Source organism: Megalobrama amblycephala, linkage group LG23 (assembly GCF_018812025.1).
Source record: "Megalobrama amblycephala isolate DHTTF-2021 linkage group LG23, ASM1881202v1, whole genome shotgun sequence".
Classification (NCBI taxonomy): Eukaryota; Metazoa; Chordata; class Actinopteri; order Cypriniformes; family Xenocyprididae; genus Megalobrama; species Megalobrama amblycephala.
The window spans coordinates 8,864,937-8,886,102 of record NC_063066.1 but is presented as its reverse complement, the minus strand read 5'-3'; the positions used below and the strand labels follow the sequence as shown (position 1 = coordinate 8,886,102).

General features: G+C 40.8%; 1 protein-coding gene and 1 long non-coding RNA gene across 2 annotated transcripts in view; one reads left to right on the top strand and one right to left on the bottom strand.

The window, feature by feature from the left end:
• Nucleotides 1–21,166, top strand: part of gpc3 (glypican 3) — a 186,129-nt gene that overhangs the window by 142,804 nt on the left and 22,159 nt on the right. Inside the window, exon 8 of the mRNA XM_048177130.1 lies at nt 17,159–17,378. Coding sequence (XP_048033087.1) covers nt 17,159–17,378 — 220 coding nt within the window. The remainder of the gene's footprint in view (nt 1–17,158; nt 17,379–21,166) is intronic.
• Nucleotides 17,208–18,620, bottom strand: LOC125259485. The gene is made up of 2 exons (XR_007182830.1): nt 18,325–18,620; nt 17,208–18,212 (listed from the first exon to the last, which is right to left on the bottom strand). It is a non-coding gene; the product is annotated as an uncharacterized LOC125259485 (long non-coding RNA).

The following is a 21,166-nucleotide window of genomic DNA, read 5'->3' as shown; positions in this document are numbered from 1 at the left end:
TTTGGTGCCCCCCTACTGCCACCAATCTACCCCCACCCACTTTAGCCACCCCACTGGCTACAATTACCACACAGCCAGCCAGCAACAACGCTACAACCACAGCTCATCTGCGCTGAAGGAAATGGTCTTACACCTACATGGTCACCGGCAAACCTGTTTACTAACAGGACATATTTGTTATCCTGTTCTGCTGGAAAGACTTCCTGTGACATGGAAATGTTACAGAGGGCACTTCCTGAGACACTGACAGACCAGAACTGCAGTATTTACTATAACAGCAATACAAAATAAACAAAACTGCATGTAGTGCCTATTAAGCTGGCTGAAGTGTTCACAAACACCTGTATCACCTCATTCTTGTTTACAGTTGTGCAGACAGACAGATAGTGTCACCCCAAACATATACGCCATTGGTTGAGCTAGAAGTTGTCATGTTGGACTGCCTAAACAAACACTTCAGGAAGTTAATATATGGCAACCTTTTTACTATCATTCTATGTTTTAATACTGTTGTTTTAAATTTCAGTTTAATTTTAGTTAGTTTCATTGGTTTTGTTAGTTACAGTTCAAAAGTTTGGTGTCAATAAAACTATTTAGCAAGGATACATTAAATTGATCAAAGTCACACAAAAATGTGTGAGTTGATGAATGTTTATATGTGAATAAAAGCTTCAATTAAATCTGTCCATCATATTAAGTGATCGAGTCTCTTCAGAAAATTTGGACCAAACCACTCGATTCTTATGGATTAGTTTACGATCTCTTTATGAACTTTTTGAAGCATCAAAGTGGTAGTTTCGTAGCTGTCCATGAGGAACAGAAAGCTCTCAGATTTCATCAAAAAGATCCTTATTTGTGTTCCGAAGATGAACGAAACAGAATTGACATTGACAGAATGACAGCATTTTCATTTTTGGTGAACTATCCCTTTAAAATAGCCTGCAGATATCCCCAAAAATTCTGACTGTATATACAAAATTATTTATTTATTTATTTATTTTGTAATTTTATGTTACTAACAACAGTTAGGTTTTATTTTAGTTCTTCACTTACTTTATTTTATTATTTATTTTACCTTTGTTTTACATCTGTAGTTTTGGCCTTAGTTCTTATTTAGGAAAGTAACCCTGCATGCTCTCCCCTGTTATGCCCCACCAGGAGCCGTGCCTCGCATCTGGGGGTCAGTGTTCCTGACAAACATGATTTTTGTTACCTTGAGAATTCTATAGATTGAATACTTTGAGATGTGATTGTGTGAGAGGGAGAGAAGCATACAGGTGGAAGGGTTACAGCCGTGTTGTTTCTCGGGCTGTAGTGTAACTCAAACCTCCCTTGGGCTCCTTGTGAGATTTGACTCTATGTGCTGTTTCTCATGACTCGTCCGTATATCTCCCAGCATGAGCTGAGAGAGGAACCTCAGAGAAACGCGGTGCTCTATCAGCGGCCTCACTGGAAAACACAACAGGAGCCTCTCGGCGGGTCAGAGGTGTCACTTCCTGTTTCCTCTCTGTGCAAGGTCATCACAGGGTCTCCTCTGTCTCTCTTTCCTTTTGTTACGGGGGCCTCACAACTCAAATCAGTGTCTCTGTAATGTAGCAGCTAGATTATGCGACAAAGACCGAAGAGGAAGGAGTGCACGCTCACACATGTGGCGTACTGCTCAGTGTCGGTGCTTAAGATAAGACCTGGGGCATTACTGTAAAAACACACACATTTCTAGACGGCATGAATGGATATTTTCAAGCTGCTTGTATAGATCATATTATACTTTTACATCTGTCTGCATAAATGTGAAAAATGGGTCAGGTTATAGATCAGAGTTGTCAAAATCATTTTAAAACAAAAGGGAGCTTGAGGAATTACTTGATAACACAGGGCCTATACTGTACATATGGGAATAATAGTGTTCAGGAAATAGACAATAGACTTCTCTTGGCTAGAAAACTAGTAGTCTAAAATTAACACTCCGGTGCTGTTCATGTTTTGGTCAAAAATGACATTTAATATTTAGTATTTTTAGGGGATTTATGGTACTAAATTATATTTACACTGTAATTATAATCCACTTTTTCACTTTTTGAGCAGAGACCTGAAAACGAAATACTTAAACTGTCATAAACTTAATTTTGGTCTCTTTTTAAAGATGACACTTGGAAAATTATTGCTGAAGTGAAAAATGTTTTAAAAAATAACCAAAAAAAGTTACAGAATTTTACGTTTATTGTTATGAAAAATGCACAAAAATACTATTTTCAGTTTTTATATGAAATATATATTTTCAAAAACACGTTTTACTCTAAAACTGTATTATAATTAAATCTAAACAAGTTGTGTTCCAAATTTGAGCTTGATATCTGAAAAAATTAGCTTTCAGTAAGATTTTGTTTGGCCGCAGTACTAAAAGTTTTCACTAGATGAAATTTGTCTCCAATTCATTTCCAATGTGGTCATTTTTGACCACGAGGAGCACAAGTTAGCTATTTTTTTCAGGACCATTGGACCATGGAGCGGCATTTAATAGACAGAGCCGTAGTTCACTGACAAGCTACGCAATATCGCATTCATTATTGAAGGCGATTCATCTGCGATAATGAACGCAATATTGCATAGCTTGTCAGTGAACTACGGCTCTGTCTATTAAATGGCGCTCCATTTGAAAGCAGGCGATGGTGATTTAGCGGTAATCAGGGAACCGACTTTACTGATGAAATGCGCGTGAAAATCGCATGCGATATATCGCCCAGCCCTAGTTTTCACATAGCAAGTGCCAAAACCTTTACCAAGTTTTGTACCAGTCCGATGAAGAATTGAAAAATTATTAAACTTTTATATTTTTTTTACCCAGAATTATTTAGCTTTCTGAATAATGATTTAAATGTTGGTTATTTCTCACAGAACCCTATTGTGTGGCCTTAGAAGACTCTATCGCATATGATACCTTTAAGCTGCTTTTGAACCTTTTTTAAAGCTTCAGTGCCTGTTTAATGTAACGGAAAAGAGCAGCCAGCACATTCTTCAAAATATCTTCTTTTGTGTGTTTCACAGAATGGGTGAATTACCTCTTTAAAATGGTGGTTTTCATTCTTTTTTGACTCCCTTTTTGGACTTTGTGGACTTTAAGAATTGCTGAGGCCCCCTAGTGGGTCCCGGTTTCCTGCTTGAGAACCACTGCTTTAAAGCGCACTAAGTGTGTCCATGAGAGAATGCTGAGCTGAGAGTCAGATGGTGATATCAGATGCACTGTTGTCAGACCACATGACTCTGGGAACGATGGCGATAACATGTCAATTCCTGGAGCAGAAGACAAGCGAAGCCTGTCCTCAGACACTAATTAGATTTAGCCACCGGCCCTCGTATCAAAAACCCTTTTAGCTCCCACTGCTCTGTCAAACAATCGCCTACATTTACTGCAAACATGCCAACATTTACACTGCTAGATAAAAGGACACTGAATTCTTTTCTCTTTTTTTTGTTTTTACTTCAATTTTTTTTTTATTGGGAAAAGTGCAACTTTCTAAAAGATGAAGCATATGTGTGTATATATCATTTCGTCACATCTCTTCCATCCATGTTTTTGTTATAGAAAAGCGCATTTGTAGTGTAACAAGGAAGCTCAGTTCTCTGAAATTGTGTAGCTTTGCTTCCTTTTTTTTCTTCAAATGAAACATATCTTTGTTCAAAGGCACACAAATCTGTAATTTGCTTGCTTTCTTTGATAAATGGCTTTGTTACAGCACTGGGGAAGCTACCACAGGGACTTGTTTAGATTGCAAAGGAACTGATTCAGACAAATGTGGTAAAACACTCATAAATCATCTTTGGAGAAGCCCACACCCAAGGCCACTAGAGGAGGCCTGCTCTTTGTGCTCCTGTCCCAACAGGTATTAGTTGGGAAATTAATCTGTCTCTTTCATCTGTCTGAGATGCACAGTGTCTTGCGTGATTGCCTCTGCTTCAGACAGGTGAGAGGGGACGCTGGGCGAGGGAAAAAGGGAATAAATGTCCACGAAAACCCCCTCTTTATCACCTCAAATTCAATAAATGTTGAGTAATGCATGAAATCTGTGCGCGCATGCGGGTTTGTATTGAAGTTTCCATGACTCACGCAGTGGAAATGTACTGCTTTTATCCCTTCTTTCTTCAAGTATGAACCACAACAACTAAAGTGGTTGTAAGGTCCTAACCTATCCACAAAAAAACCCTCTTTCCGGAGCATTTGGGGCTGTTTATGTGTGCGTGACCTTTGGTTGGTTTCATATGAATGAGGAAATTCAAAAGCGCTCTATGTAGGGCAGAGGTCATAATGTAATCATTTTAAGAATGCAGGAAATTACAATTCAAACGAAATTACACTGAGGTTAAGCACCAGGCTTATTCGATTATTCAGATTCTTTTCTAAAGAACGATGTGCGCTGCGAGCATTTGAGAGTGTTCGTATTTCTCCAGAATAAAGCACAGAAGTGGTGTACACTAAGTTTTGGATCGATAAGAATTTTGAATCGATAAGAAATCAAGATGTTTATATCTTTCTTTCTTCAGTTGAAAAGAAATTAAGGTTTTTGAGGAAAACATTCCAGGATTTTTCTCCATATAGTGGACTTGAAGGACTTGTCATTTTCAAAAAAAAAAAAACGTAATTATATACTTTTTAACCACAAATGCTCATCGTATTACGCATTACGTAATCATGTTGGAAAGGTCAAGCGTGACGTAGAAGGAAATACTGAGTAAGTGTTTTCAAAGCAATCGTGCAAAGACTAAGTCAAACGGCCTTTACAAAAAAAGGTAAAACGATGTTGGATGATTTTGAAATGGGAGTGTTTTGCCCTACCATGGTAGATTACATTATGTGTGACCTTTCCAACGTGATTACGTAATGCATGGTGCATCGCAGAGCAGTGCAAGATGGTGATTAAAAAATATTATTTTTCTTTTTAGAAAATGACCGAATGTTTCACTAGACAAGACACTTATTCCTCGTCTGGGATCGTGTAGAGCCCTTTGAAGCTGCACTGAAACTGCAATTTGGACCTTCAACCCATTGGTAACTGTTGAAGTCCACTATATGGAGAAGAATTCTGGAATGTTTTCCTCAAATACCTCAATGTATTTTCGATAACATGGGGGTGATTAAATTATCAGGAAAATTTTAATCCTGAAGTGAACTAATCCTTGAAGGCCAAGTATGGTAACCCATACTCGAAATTTGTCCTCTTAAGTGTCACATGATCCTTCAGAAATCATTTTAATATGCTGATTTGCTGCTCAAGAAGCATTTCTTCTTATTATCAATGTTGAAAACAGTTGTGCTGCTTAATATTTTTATATAAACCCTGATGCACTTTTTATGGATTCTTTGTTGAATAGAAAGTTGCATTTATTTTAAATTGTTATCTTTTGTAACATTATAAATGTTTTTACTGTCACTTTCAATTTAATGTATCCTTGTTGAATAAAAAAATCTCACTGACCGCAAACTTCTGAACGGTAACGTAATAGCTGTTGCACATGCAGTACGGCAACATACAGAGCGCTATATGAACAGACCACAAGCTACGGCGCATGTCCAGACATGCTCGTTTTTCGTGTTGAGCAGGCACAATACACGGTATGATGCTAATCAGAGGTGGAATGGAAAAAAATCCGTCCTTCGCTACATTTCATCCGGTTTCCTCGGTTTCAAACACATAAACATGTAGGTTGCCGTAGAGGGAAGCCGTGTCCCTGTACTGACCCTGTTTGGGTTAGACTTCAGAGCGGTGACACGCTGGATATGCTGCTGCAGTGTGAGGGCCAAACCACAGGCTTTATCTCCGTCCCCTCTGGGGTCTTTATACCCAGGCAGTACACAACCCTCAGCTGCTCACTGCCGCCCCACAGCGTGTGTTGTGGTTACCAGAAAGAGAGACAGAGAAAAAAAGTCTTGTCCTCTCATGTTTTCTCCACAGTAGGTGGATTTTTTTTTTCAGTGTTGGAGATGTATTGCAAGGCAGACTGAGGGAAGAGATCAAAAGATAATTAATTTTTCTACAAAACCTGTTTTAGAGCGGAAATTAGAAGGAGTGGAGTTAATCTAGGAATATTTAAAGGTGCTTTTAATGCAATAATAACTATTTGCTCAAACTAAGTTTTAAGGATTTAAACAAACCCCTAACTTTAAAGGAGACCTATAATGCCTCTTTCACAAGATGTCCCCAGAATGTGTCTGTGAAGTTTCAGTTCAAAATACGTCACAGATCATTTATTACAGCTTGTCAAATTTGCTCCTATTTGTGTGTGTGCAAAAACACAGCATTTTTGTGTGTGTCCCTTTAAATGCAAATGAGCTGCTGCTCCCAGCCACTCTCCAAAAGAGGGCGGAGCTTTAACAGCTCACGCTTCGGTTGCTCAACAACAACAAAGCTGGAGAATCTCACGCAGCTAAAATGAGGATTGTCAATAACGGTGTTCAGCCTTACATTGTTCAAACCGGAGTCGGACACTGATGGAGAGACTCAGGAAGAAGTTACAACTTATAGAATGCAACTGGATGTTTCTGAATGGTTAGTGGATACATTTAAATAGCTGCTGTGGAGTTGATTCAGCTCATCGACTAGCTTGTGCCGTCATGTTAATCTTTTGTGTGTTGAATTGACCCTCGTTTGTGAAGCAGTCTGGCGTAAAATGACGGCATGACAACAACACTCTACTACAACAACTCTTCCTCTTCTCTAAAGCAGCCCAACATGGCCTCACCCCCTTTGTTGCATGTTCTCGGGGGTGGGGTTTATGTAAATTTTAGGGTTTGTGATGTCACTAACCTGTGAAGAAGCTTGTTGTAGTCCCTACCAGCCATTTGTTGTAGTCCTTAAACAGCGAATTCTTTAAAAGAAAAAATCTCTCTTTGCATTGAACTTTGAGCGTTGTAACTTTGCAGATGTTGCTCATGCTCAAACAGCAACATTACACACTAACTAATGTTAAAAAAGTGAAATCATAATCAACCACCCCTTTAAATGTAAACTTTCTTGTATAACACTCCCTTTATGTTAATGCTACAGATACATGTATCTCAAATCATGGCTTTTGAAGGGGTTGCAGGGGAATTTAGATAAACAATAAATAATTATTTATTTGATTAATCACAATTGTTTTATTTTATTGACAGGATGAGTTTTAAGTTTCTCTTCTGGTTTCTACATCTAACAGTACTCTAATGATTTAAAAAAGATAGTTTCAACTTCCTAGAAATATTTTCCATGTAACATTTTACACACATTTAAAATGTTTTTCATACACTTTAAAATGTAATTTATTCCTGTGATGCAAAGCTGAATTTTCAGCATCGTTACTCCAGTCTTCAGAGTCACATGATCCTTCAGAAATCATTCTAATATGATGATTTGCTGCTCAAGAAACATTTATTATTATTATCAATGTTTTTTCAGGACTTTTTTTTTTTTTTGAAAATTCATAAGAACATCATTTATTTGAAATAGAAATCTTTTATAACATTATAAATGTTACATTTTATACACTCCCTGGCCTAAAAAACTTTGCTGTTTGGATTTTAATAGGCAAACACTTAAGAATCTATGAATGGATCATTATTACAGTAATTATTATGTTTCTAGCATGTTATATGTTTGGCAACGGTTCTTTTAACCCTTGAAGATGGAGTGTGCAGCTTTTCATTTCTTAAACAACCATGTAGAAAGACACATCATGGCCATATTCCAGGATGACAATGTTGAAGAATGGTTCGGAGAGCTTTAAGAATCATTTTTGCTCACCTTTTGCATTGTCAATACAAGATCTTAACCAAAAAATGATGCATTGTCTTGGGTCAGTAAGTACACGCATAGCAACCACACAGCAAGACACTAAAACAAAACACTGCAAACACCTTAGGAAACCCAAAGCAACACACCCACAAGACCATATCATTGTGCCAGCAGGTTTTCTGCATGAGATCTACACTGGGCTAATCATTGTTTAGTCATGGTTTTATAATTTCCAGAAACCCGTCTGTGAGTTTTCTCCTCTTATACGCTCCATTGCTTGTCTGCTTGATTAAACAGTAAACTGCCATGTGGCATTACAATATTGCTCTGAGCGCTGACCCTGAGCAGAGTTCAGGCCTGGTGTGGGGCTCAGCAACAGGTCTGTGGTCATTGCGTCTCTCTCGCGACTGCTCTGCCCTGAGCACTTTGCCATATGTTAGCCCTTTTGTATGAGTTTGCGAGTGGAGTTTTCCTTTGCGTTCTGTGCAGGGAAAGAAGAGATCGCATGGCTGAACAGACACTAATTGCATTTTTTGCATTGGGCTTCACTGCATTCCATGAGCTCCGTGTTCCCAAAGCCTCTGAACCACAGAGAGAAAGAGGAGGAGGGGAGTCCTTAAATATGTGGCTTGTTCTTGATTTATCAAGCATATTTTGTTTTAGTTGTATCCTCTGTGCTTCCTAAAGGCTCTCCAGTATTCACAGCAGTAGCAGCGCTGCAGCTTCAGGCTCACGTTGTGTCTTCACTCTGACAGTGTTGATCTAAGACAGAAAATAAAGGGATATCTGGGTTACCATATTGAGTGTTTCTTTTATTAACTGCAATAAATTGTAAAATGGTTATCAGGAGTTGGCCAATGGGGAGTTATTAGTGGGGATGCGGGAGCAGGACACAGTTTTTGGTATTGCTCTTTTTTCAAAGTTTTTCCCTTTGCCCTTTAACCATGTTTGTTTGACAAGGCACAGACTTTTATACAGCAACAAGTCCACTTAAACACACACTGCAGGATGTAGGTTATACAGTTTACAACGGGTGCTGTTCTTATGTGGTTACTAGTGGTGGGTATTTTAAACTTCTTTAACTTAGACATTTCTATATTCTACACTGAAATAAAGAAATTAATAGTTTTATTCAGCAAGTATGCATTAATAAAACTGATGGATCATCTCTAGTGAAAAATTAATATACCAAAATACATTTATTTTATGCTAAGTATACTGCAAATACATTTACATATTTATGTACTTGTATAAATCCTCTGCAAATGTACTTTTGGTATACTAAATTGATATACTTAAAATCTGCTATATTGGAACAACTTATTTTGTACTTTAGTTATCCAGAAGTAATTAATTAAAGAATATACTTGAGTATATTTGGTTGTGCAAACATGGTGTTACGAATGGGAGACTCAGGCAGGGGATCCAAGTGCAGCGTTTATTTACAGTGAGAATGGTCGTACAGGCAGAGTCAATCAGGAACAAACAGGAACAGCAAGGGACAGGCAGAATCGTAGTGAGGGTACAGGCAGTAGATCGAGGCAGGCAGATATCATTCACAGAACGGCAGACAAGGCAAGGGTCAGGACAGGCAGCAATGGGTCGATAACGGGTAGCAGGCAGGAACAGTAACAACAGACAGACAGGATATAAATGCTTGGAATTGCTACAATAGTAAACAAGACTTCGCGGTGAGGTGGTGTGTGTGAAAGTCCTTTATAGTCCTGGTAATGCGTGGCAGCTGGGTGTGGTGATTAGTGTAGTGATTGGTGGAGTGAGTGCAGGTGAATGGCAGAGAGGATTATGGGTAATGTAGTCTGGGAACTGACAGGAACAGACGGTGATCGTGACATAATGTCCCCCTCCCGGAAGGCGCGTCCTCGCGCCGTAAATGGCACGAATAGGGAGGGGGGGTGGGTGCATTGGAGCTCTACGGCAGACAGGAACGGGGTCTCCAATGTAAGTTCCATGAACTCGGACAGCCACGGTGGGTCACGTACCACGGGCGGCCACGGCGGGTCAGGTGCCACGGGTGGCCACGGCGGGTCAGGTGCCACGGGCGGCCATGGCGGGTCAGGTGCCACGGGCGGCCACGGTGGGTCAGGTGCCACGGGCGGCCACGGCGGATCAGGAAGCCATGGCGGGTCAGAAGGCTCGGGCAGCCACGGCAGGTCAGGCGGCCTGGGCAGCCACGGCAGGTCATGCGGCTTGGGCAGCCACGGCAGGTCAGGTGGCTTGGGCAACCACGGCAGGTCAGGCGGCTTGGGCAGCCACGGCAGGTCAGGCAGCTTGGGCAGCCACGGCAGGTCAAGAGTCTCTGGCGACCACGGCGGGTCAGGTGGTTTGGGCAGTTCAGAGGCCGCTGATGACCGCGGCCATGCAGGGTTCCCACCCACAAACTCCCCACCCTCAGGTATACTGCCCCCCCTCCCAAAAAGTTCTTAGGGATTTCAACGGGGACGGTGGCGGGTTCGTGGGCAAGGAGTTTGGGTGGTGCCGGCAGGGCAAGGCGTTTGGGCGGCGCCGGCAGAGCAAGAAGCACGGGAGGCGCCAGCAGAGCGAGGAGCTTGGGTGGTGCTGGCAGAGCGAGGAGCTCGGGTGGCGCCGGCAAGACAAGAGGCTTGGATGTAAGAGGGGGAAGAACAGAAGGAGCCTTCTTCCTCCTCCTCCTCCTCCTCTTCCGAGGATGAGGCGATGGTTCACCGACTGGAGCGGTTTCTGGAGCAGACTCACTGGCTGAAGCGGGTTCTGGAGCGGACTCCATGGCTGGAACGCCCCCTACCTCCGTGAGCACCGAAGGGGTGGCCATCTTGCCCGTAGGCACTGGCAAAGCAGCCATCTTGTCCATCGCGTCCAGGGCGCTTGAGTCCATGGCAACTGGCGAGCTTGAGTGCATAGCGGCCGGCTGGCTTGAGAGTTTCGGAATGCCAGCTGCTCGTGCTGTAGTCAGTGGAGGATCATTCATGCTGGATCGCAATCCTCTCTGCTCTCGGGCAGGACCAGCGACGTGACGTGATTCTGGGCAATCAGCGGAGACGTGACGTGACTCTGGGCGATCAGCGGAGAAGTGACGTGACGTGACTCTGGGCGATCAGCGGAGACGTGACGTGACTCTGGGCGATCAGCGGAGACGTGACGTGACTCTGGGCGATCAGCGGAGACGTGACGTGACTCTGGGCGATCAGCGGAGACGTGACGTGACTCTGGGCGATCAGCGGAGACGTGACGTGACTCTGGGCGATCAGCGGAGACGTGACGTGACTCTGGGCGATCAGCGGAGACGTGACGTGACTCTGGGCGATCAGCGGAGACGTGAAGTGGCTCTGGGCGATCAGCGGAGACGTGACGTTGCTCTGGGCGATCAGCAGAGACGTTGACTGGTGTTGCTGTTATGGGAGCCGCCATCTTGTGAGTGTCCTTTGGCGCGGCAGCCATTACATGATTAAGCGAGGTGTCGCATTCCTCCGCGACACCCACAGTAAACAGAGAGCCAACAGTCAGTAATGCATAATCCAAAAAACAAGTAAGTGAGGAACGTGGTCCCTCTTGTCTCAGTTTATTCTGGAGGGGTTGATTTATGCCATCGCAAAAAAAGTCTATAAGAGCACAGTCAGGCCAGTCTGCATAATGGGCAATATCCAGAAACCTCTGAATGTGGTCCTCCAGGGTACTATTACCTTGACGAAGGTGGATGAGACATATAGCTGGGTCCATGCTGATGCTGGATGTGGCAGAAACACTCACGGTAGCTGCTGGATCTTGGTGTGGCGAAGTCTTCTGTTACGAATGGGAGACTCAGGCAGGGGATCCAAGTGCAGCGTTTATTTACAGTGAGAATGGTCGTACAGGCAGAGTCAATCAGGAACAAACAGGAACAGCAAGGGACAGGCAGAATCGTAGTGAGGGTACAGGCAGTAGATCGAGGCAGGCAGATATCATTCACAGAACGGCAGACAAGGCAAGGGTCAGGACAGGCAGCAATGGGTCGATAACGGGTAGCAGGCAGGAACAGTAACGACAGACAGGATATAAATGCTTGGAATTGCTACAACAGTAAACAAGACTTCGCGGTGAGGTGGTGTGTGTGAAAGTCCTTTATAGTCCTGGTAATGCGTGGCAGCTGGGTGTGGTGATTAGTGTAGTGATTGGTGGAGTGAGTGCAGGTGAATGGCAGAGAGGATTATGGGTAATGTAGTCCGGGAACTGACAGGAACAGACGGTGATCGTGACACATGGATTATTGCAAGTATACTTTAATACACTTGAAATATATTACATTTAAAGACTGATATACTGGGATCCTTACTAATAATTATATTGAAACACATTTTAGGCTTAATATTAAGAAATGTGCATTGTGCAATAAAGAAGTACTCCAAATAAATTTAATTATAATATTTATATCAGTAAGTCTCAAGCGATATGTCAGTAATAATATGTTAATGGTTTGTACTAAGTATGAAATACATTTATTTTAATACATTTTGGTATAGGTTTTTTTCACTAGGGGTGTGACACTGAAGAAATTCAGCTTTGACATCAGAGGAATAAATAAAATTTCAAAATATATTCAGACATTTATTTTATTATATATTAGAATAGGTTTAATATATATATATATATATATATATATATATATATATATATATATATATATATATATATATATATATATATATGGTAGAAAACTGTCATTTTAAATTGTATTATTTCACAATATTACAGTTTTTACTGTATTTTTGATCAAATAAATGCAGCCTTAAGCCGCGCACACACTTAACGATTGTAAGGCCGATTATGAATGTAAATTGATACTTATGACTGATCGCGCTCAAACGCGTCCAGTCAGAGCCAGTTGCATTCAGTCTGCGATTACAGTAGGTGTTCAAATTCCATGTGTGAGTATATAAATCTGCTTCAGTCGCAGGAAACAATCGTTATGTGTGTTCAGTTCAGTCTTAGAATGTTTCAGCTAATCGTTAGGTGTGTCCCCGGCTTTAGGGGCCATTCACACAGAACGCTATTTTTTTTTCCCAATGCGCTACCTTTCCATTGTTTTTCTATGTAAACACGCACTAGACGGACATGTATGACCGTTACACTCGCACAATTTTAAGACATTTTCAACTTTTACATGCAGCGCTGCTCATTAATATCAGTTCCAAAACAGTGGACCAATCAGAAGAACTCGGAGGCGGGGCAAGCGTTACGAGCTTCTGTTTACAATAGCAAGTTGGCATGGCAGCTGTTTGATTTGACGGCAGCCATAGCTAGTGAAGGAGGATGCCATAGCTAGTGCGGTTATTTTCTTTTTTCCATGTCTAAAATAGTGTCTATCTATTCTGCTCTTTGCTTATGTCTATTATTTCCGTTATTGCTGTTATCACATCACGTAAGCGCGTCTTGAGACCCTCGCGTTTTGCGCTGCGCTTTTTTAAAAACCATTCCTGAGTGCTGCATCTCACATTTTTAGACACAAAGACGCGTTCTGTGTGAACGAGCCCTTAGTGAGCATACTTTCAAAAATACTGAAAATTGTTACCAAACCCAAATATTTATACGGTTGTGTATAATCGACCATCGCCTGACGCTCATTGTTAATTCCCCCCAACCTGTCAGACCACAGCTGCATCTGTGATTATTATAAACTTGATCTTAATAAATCTAATTTACATGAGGGGGGGGGGCATTTACCATGGAACATGCCCATTGCTCAGAGCATAGACTACATACTGATTAAATTGTCTGACTGAATAGACCATGTTTGTGTGCCTGTCACTATGCGACCGATGTCTTTTTTCAAACAATGGTTGAGTAATTCACTCCATTATTTTATATTGCTTCATAAAAGCCTATATTACAAAACACTAAGTTGTTAAATAGGTTTATAGTGTATTTTCATTGTTTTCTGCTGAGTTCAGCGTGCTATGTGTGAAAAAATAAATTCACACTTCTGTTACACAGCAGAGTGCACAATGTGAATTCTGTAACCTGTTACCATCGTAGGCAAAATAAATGCATGCTGCTTTTGCATGCAATGTGAAAAAGTGGCACCAACTAGAAATGCACTCTAACCAGCCAAACCAAAGCATCCTGTGCTACCTCAGCTGGCCACTGCACATGTGCATGTATTTGTGTGTGTGTGTGTTTGTGAGGGGGCAAGTGGCTGTGCTCCATCCATTTGGCCTTCTCTGCCAAACAGTTGTCCATAAGCTTTTCTCTTTTCTTTTCTCCTTCTACCTTTTTTAGAGTTTGTTTTAAAATACCCTCAACCGCATTTCTCTCTCTCTCTCTTTTCCTCTTTACGACTGTTTGCTTTCAGAGTTTAAATGGTTTGTGGGGATGGCTCGTCTCACGTCGTTACTGGGCAACGGTCCTCAGGAAGGAATTCAGAGCCCTCAGTAAATGTGCTTAGGGCTTAAACTCATGCAGCTCTCCAAAAACATGCTGTTGAAACAAGAGTGCATTAAAGGCCCATTCCTCGCCGTAATGCCGCTCAGGGAAAACAGGCACGTTTGTTGATCTTTCAGTTTTATGAACAGCAGAAGTCATTGAGGGAGTGCGGTTTCACTAGGTGGCGCTATCCATTTTCACACCGTTATCAGGCGTCTTTTGTCCGGTTTATGCTTTTTGGTGTCATTGCCAGTGGGCAAACTGCATAAATGAATCAGTTTCTCTGTCGGTTCTATAACCGACCCTGCGGACTTGTTCAAACAGAGGCAGTCTGTGCCTTCCGTGTTCAGGCCTGAATGGAGGCCTGTGTGGAGATCTGGTGGAACATGTTGTATGACTTTCCCTGCTGACCTCCTGAGAATGTGCTGACTTTAAATCACAGATGGAGGGGTTTGTATGTTTAGTAAGGCCTGTTTATCTTCTGAGGGGTATAATAAAATAATTATCCTTTTTTTTTTTTTTTTTGAGCGAGAGAGAGAGATCTGTGTGCTGGTCAGAAGCTGTTGCCCTCTGATTTGTTTCGGAGTGAAGCCATCCATAGCCAGACCCATCTGATCTCAATTTTCTCCTGTAGACAAAAACAACAACAGCAATGAAAAAAAAAAGCAACAACAACAAGCACATGCTTGTGTCCGCACATCGGAAGGAAATCAATAAAAGAGGGAGACAGAGTAGAAAGATTAAAGGAAAAGCAGAAGACGGAGGGGGACGATGGAATTTTCAGCAATTATAGTTTGGCAAAACACAACAGCGGTCAATGAGGGAATCAAATAATTTTATGTTTATCCTTTTATGCCTGACTCTATTTGAGTGTAGTACTTAAAAAAAAAAGAAAAAAAAGAAACATTCTTTTGGAAATGAATGGCTTGATTTCATTAACTTTATATATTTAACCTTATCAAGCTCAAAATCAATCCTCAGTGTGAAGTTTTACACATACCATTTATAACTATGTAGTCCACTATGAAGCAGTTTATGAAATTTCATTTTTGTCAGGAAGCAGCTGACCTGCTTAACCCATAATAAAATCAGAAGATGATGGTGGTGGATGCGTACGTATCAACATCAAGATTTTAGGTTAAAAATAGTAGTGAAAGTGTGTAATTTAGGTTCCAGAACTTGGCTGATTTTTTATTTTTTTTTTTATTTTTGCATTTTAAGCAACTTTTTACTTTTTTAAAATAATAGAAAGTCATATCAGCTTGTTTATTTTGCACAATGCCTATAAAAACATCACAAAATGCTATTTAAACTAGTAAAGAGCTAAACACCTTAAGACACAATGTGCTCTAAAAGAATTGTCACCTACCACTAAAATTCAAAACCACATTTATTTTTCTTGTCAATTATTCTGTTATGAAGAAATCATGGCTTTTGTCTTCCACAATAATCTCTCAGATATTTCTCCAAGTCTATCCAGTAACTAACTAGTTTCCACCCTCCAGATGTTGGCCATTTTACTCAGTATGCTGAAATCACAGTGAAATGAAATATTTGGCTTTTTAGTAATAACAAATTTATTTCATCGTGACTTTGTTTGACAGTTTTCATCTACAGTGTGATTGTGATCTGAGCACAAATCCATAAACCTAATCTCATACTGATATATGATACATGTTTTACACCAGGGATTCCCAAACCTTTTTTTCAATTGAATCTCTTTAACCTAAACTATTTACTTGAAGTAACCCTTGAGATTTTAAAGGTGCCCTAGAATTAAATATTGAATTTACCTCGGCATAGTTGAATTTACCTCAATAGTTCAGTACATGGAAATGACATACAGTGAGTCTCAAACACCATTGTTTCCTCCTTCTTATATAAATCTCATTTGTTTAAAAGACCTCCGAAGAACAGGCGAATCTCAACATAACACCGACTGTTACGTAACAGTTGGGATCATTAATATGTATGCCCCCAATATTTGCATATGCCAGCTCATGTTCAAGCATTAGACAAGGGCAGACAGTATTAACATCTGGATCTGTGCACAGCTGAATCATCAGACTAGGTAAGCAAGCAAGGACAATAGCGAAAAATGGCAGATGGAGCAATAATAACTGACATGATCCATGATAACATGATATTTTTAGTGATATTTGTGAATTGTCTTTCTAAATGTTTTGTTAGCATGTCGCTAATGTACTGTTAAATGTGGTTAAAGTTACCATTGTTTATTACTGTATTCACGGAGACAGGAGAGCCATCGCTGTTTTCATTATTAAACACTTGCAGTCTGTATAATTCATAAACACAACTTCATTCTTTATAAATCTCTCCAACAGTGTGTAATGTTAGCTTTAGCCACGGAGCATAGCCTCAAACTCATTCAGAATCAAATGTAAACATCCAAATAAACACTGTACTTGCGCGATTAGACATGCTGCATGACGTACACTTTGTAAAGATCCATTTTGAGGGTTATATTAGCTGTGTGAACTTTGTTTATGCTGTTCAAGGCAAGCGCGAGCTCCGTGGGCGGAGAGCATGAGAATTAAAGGGGCCGCAACCTATATATCGGTGCATAGTTAATGATGCCCCAAAATAGGCAGTTAAAAAAATGAATAAAAAAAAATCTATGGGGTATTTTGAGCTGAAACTTCACAGACACATTCAGGGGACACCTTAGACTTATATTACATCTTTTAAAAAGACGTTCTAGGGCACCTTTAAGTTAATATTTCAATAATTGTACACATTTTAATGTTGATGGTTCTCTTATTTGATTAATGATCACCTGACATGCAGGTAAAGTAAGAAAATTTTGAATCTTTTTATATATTTAATCATTTTGAAGTGTTTTTTGTTGTTTTTATTTTAAAACTGTTTTAATTTTACAGCTTTTATAGCATATAAGTTCAGCATACGTCTGTGGTCATCAAGGTGTACTGTTTTATTAAGTTTTTACACCATTCTCTATGCTTATGGTCTTTTCTCTGTAGCTTTTACGGATGGTGACGTTGCCTGAGAAGCGATGGAAGGCTCATCCAGGAGGGGGCGCTGCGAGAAGAGACCCAGCCGGACAGGGCCAGGCAGACGAGGATGAGGAGGGTCTAGAAAGCGGGGACTGCGATGATGAAGATGAGTGTACTGGCGTTTCAGGACTCGGGCCACCGAGACGCAACCGGGCCCCGAGACGCAACCGTCTGCGCATCTTCTCAGGTCAGTGATATAGCACTCACTTAAACTCAATGCCATGAGTTTTTAATCTGTGCTACTGTAAATTACATTGGCTAATATATGCTAAAGTTGACAGGGCTCAACACTAAGGATTATTTCTATTGGCTCGGTTGGCGTAATGGATCTACGTTTTTACTCACCCTGCTAAAATTTTCACAAAATAAAATAATGCATAGTCTTCACTGTATAAATTAAACATAGATTAATCCTTATTAAAGTTACAAAAGTTATTCAGTCGAGAGCAGTGAGTGATTTATTTCTTTTTCCTTTGTTGTTTGATAAACATTAAAAACACAGACAGCAGCAGGTTTATTAGACTGCTGTCACTTTAAGACAAAGCGCAGATTCAGTATTGTGATTCTGAAACTGTTTAAGTTGTCTTAAGACATAGGTTTACTAGAATACTCTCCAAGACAGGCATTTTGACATATTTTGGTCCCTTGAAGCACAAGAAGAAGACTCGAAAGAGGTCTCAATTTGGTATTTGCACGCTGTCTGAGAGGCAGCTTTCTGTGCGAGCATGTTTGTGTGTGTGCTCACAAAACTGTCTCAGACAGTTGAATGTTTGAATTGGCGAGACTTGAAAACACATGCAAATGATAACATTTCGTGACAGCACAGAACTGGCCCGATTGGGACAGTGACAGTTCCGTCAACATCCATCATCTTTCACGCTGGCCCCGGACCATAAGGCAGTCCTTATTGTGGAGCCTTGGTTGCCTCAACTTCATAGGTTACAGGTAGCCGTCTGTTATCAGCGACCCCGTGACCCTGTCATTGTCCAAGTGAACAAACAGGGTACATGGGAGATGTTCCCTTTGATGCAAAACAAAGCACAAAAGAACCAACAAACCATGTTAGTGCAAAGAAACTAAACAGAGGCAAAGAATAACAGTAGAGGGGCAGGAACAAGGAGTTTGATACTGACTGACAAAGCCGGACCAGCTGAGCAAACACAACAGAGGGAGTTGTCGTCCTGGTCGTGTTGTTGTGGCAGAGATTTGGACTCTTTGGGCAGCGCCGCCAGGGGCCCAGGGCTAGACTGAGAATCCAACATATAAAGCACATGTGGAAGGACAGGATAACACATATCAGCACTCAAATTCACACAGAGGAAGCGAACCGATGATAAAACATCCAGCATCGAGCGCTGAGGTTTGAATGCTCTCTGAACTGTGAGCCAGTGGTGTTTGTGTGCACGTCCTCCCTCCCTCTCGCAGAAGATTTACTGCTTTAATTATTAAGAATGAAGAGAATGCGTTTTGGGTGCTGGGACGAACAGTTGGCGATATATCTTTCCTGTCTTGGATTTTTATATCCCTCTCCTCTCTCCAGTCCTCTCTGTTTGTTTGTGTGTGTGTGTTAGGGCAGTGGTTCGCGACCTAAGAATGGATCACAGGATTGTTCTGATAGTGTCGTGGACAGCAGGGCAAAACAATGCTATAATAAAACCATACTATCAGTCATGTTGGGTAGGACATTTACAAGAGAGGAGAAATCAATTCTGTTGTTGATGTCAAAGCCTGTGCTTTCCAGCAGTCTTTCTGCTGTTTTGGCATTTAGTTATTATATCACTTGTTAACATGTCTTAAGCTAATACAGTATTTTTTAGGCCTATGTTTGTTCCAAGTGTTAAGGTTTATTGTCTTTTGTCAATAGTGTAGCAATGTATTAAAGGATTAGTCCACTTTCAAATAAAATTTTTACAAGATGTAATATAAGTCTAAGGTGTCCCCTGAATTGTCTGTGAAGTTTCAGCTCAAAATACCCCATAGATTTTTTTTAATTAATTTTTTAGACTGCCTATTTTGAAGCATCATTAAATATGCACCGATTAAGTGGCGCAGCCCCTTTAAATCCTCACGCTCCCTGCCTCCCCCCGAGCTCTCAACTATAATACAGTTAATTTACAAAGTTCACACAGCTAATGTAACCCTCAAATGGATTTTTACCAAATGTTTCGTCATGCATACTGAATGCATGTATTGGATCATGTGAGTATTGTATTTATTTGGATGTTTACATTTGATTCTGAATGAGTTTGATAGTGCTTCGTGGCTAACGGCTAATGCTACACTGTTGGAGAGATTTATAAAGAATGAAGTTGTGTTTATGCATTATACAGACTGCAAGTGTTTAAAAATGAAAATAGTGACGGATCTCGTCTCCGTGAATACAGTAAGAAACGATGGTAACTTTAACCACATTTAACAGTACATTAGCAACATGCTAACGAAACATTTAGAAAGACAATTTACAAATATCACTAAAAATATCATGTTATCATGGATCATGTCAGTTATTATCGCTCCATCTGCCATTTTTCGCTATTGTCCTTGCTTGCTTACCTAGTTTGATGATTCAGCTGTGCGCAGATCCAGACGTTAATACTGGCTGCCCTTGTGTAATGCCTTGAACATGAGCTGGCATATGCAAATATTGGGGTTGTACATATTAATGATCCCATCTGTTACGTAACAGTCGGTGTTATGTTGAGATTCGCCTGTTCTTCGGAGGTCTTTTAAACAAATGAGATTTATATAAGAAGGAGGAAACAATGGTGTTTGAGACTCACTGTATGTCATTTCCATGTACTGAACTCTTGTTATTTAACTATGCCAAGATAAATTCAATTTTTTATTCTAGGGCACCTTTAACATCTGGTAACCGCAAACCGGCTTGTACAGCAGTCTGTATTATGTCTCCTCTTTTTGTTCTGACAAAAATAGAGAGATTTTGGTAAAGTTTTTATTTTTAAACTACATTTTAGTCTTGTCTTTTTTCGTCAACAATATTGCATGTTAATATAGTCACAGTTATCGTTTAATGACTTTATTGTCTCGTCTTAGTCATGGAAAAAAAGCTCATCGACGAACATTTTTCATCAGTTTTCGTTAACAAAATTAACATTGGTTTCAAGTGTGATATGTATGTTATGCAACAGTTCTATAAACAAGACATTAATAAGGAATAACTGGCCAGTTATTGTTCACAAGTAAGGTACAGCTTAATTCTGCTTATTTGCTGTTGCTTATGCATTTACAAAAGTTTCAGTTTTTCTATTCAGCTAATATTATATTCATAATTGTAAATTTTGTTGTGCCTGTTTCATGTTTTTGTGTAATCTTTGACCAATATACTTGCTCAAGTGTTGTTTAAATATGTCTGTTTGTTTTAGTATAGAACTTTAGGCCTCTGATGAAACAGGTACATAGATAACAGCAGATAGGCAGAAAGCTGATGACCCAGTAAAACATGCTTCAGCCCTGCTGTCTTTTCATCCCATTTTGGTCGTTTAGGGAGGGGTCAGGAAGTCAGAATGCCAAAGGTTAGGGTTCGGCAGGTTCACTAATGGAAGTCTTGTCTGTGCCTGGTGCGCTGAGATGGACGACATGGATCTGGTTTCTCAAAGCTCTGCGGAAGAGACACGGCTTCGGCACTGCGCGAGGGTCTGGGGAACGTGACGGAACAACAACTAGGTGCAGACAGGCCGCAGCTCGGGTCCAGACCCCCCGTAAATCAAAGCTGTCAGCCGGCCAGTAATTTTGAGGATGTTCTGAGTGATCTGGATTGATTGATAAATTGTCATCTGGACAGAGATTCCAGGCCTCCTCACCCCCCAGGACTGCCCCCAACCCCCATACCGACCCATGCATTCCAGACCAGCAGAGCTATTCCAGGACACAGGCTGTGTGTGTCGTATGCACACACCCCGAGATACACAGAGCCAGTGCTAAGGTCGTGTCATCTGCCTCACCACACTCACTTTA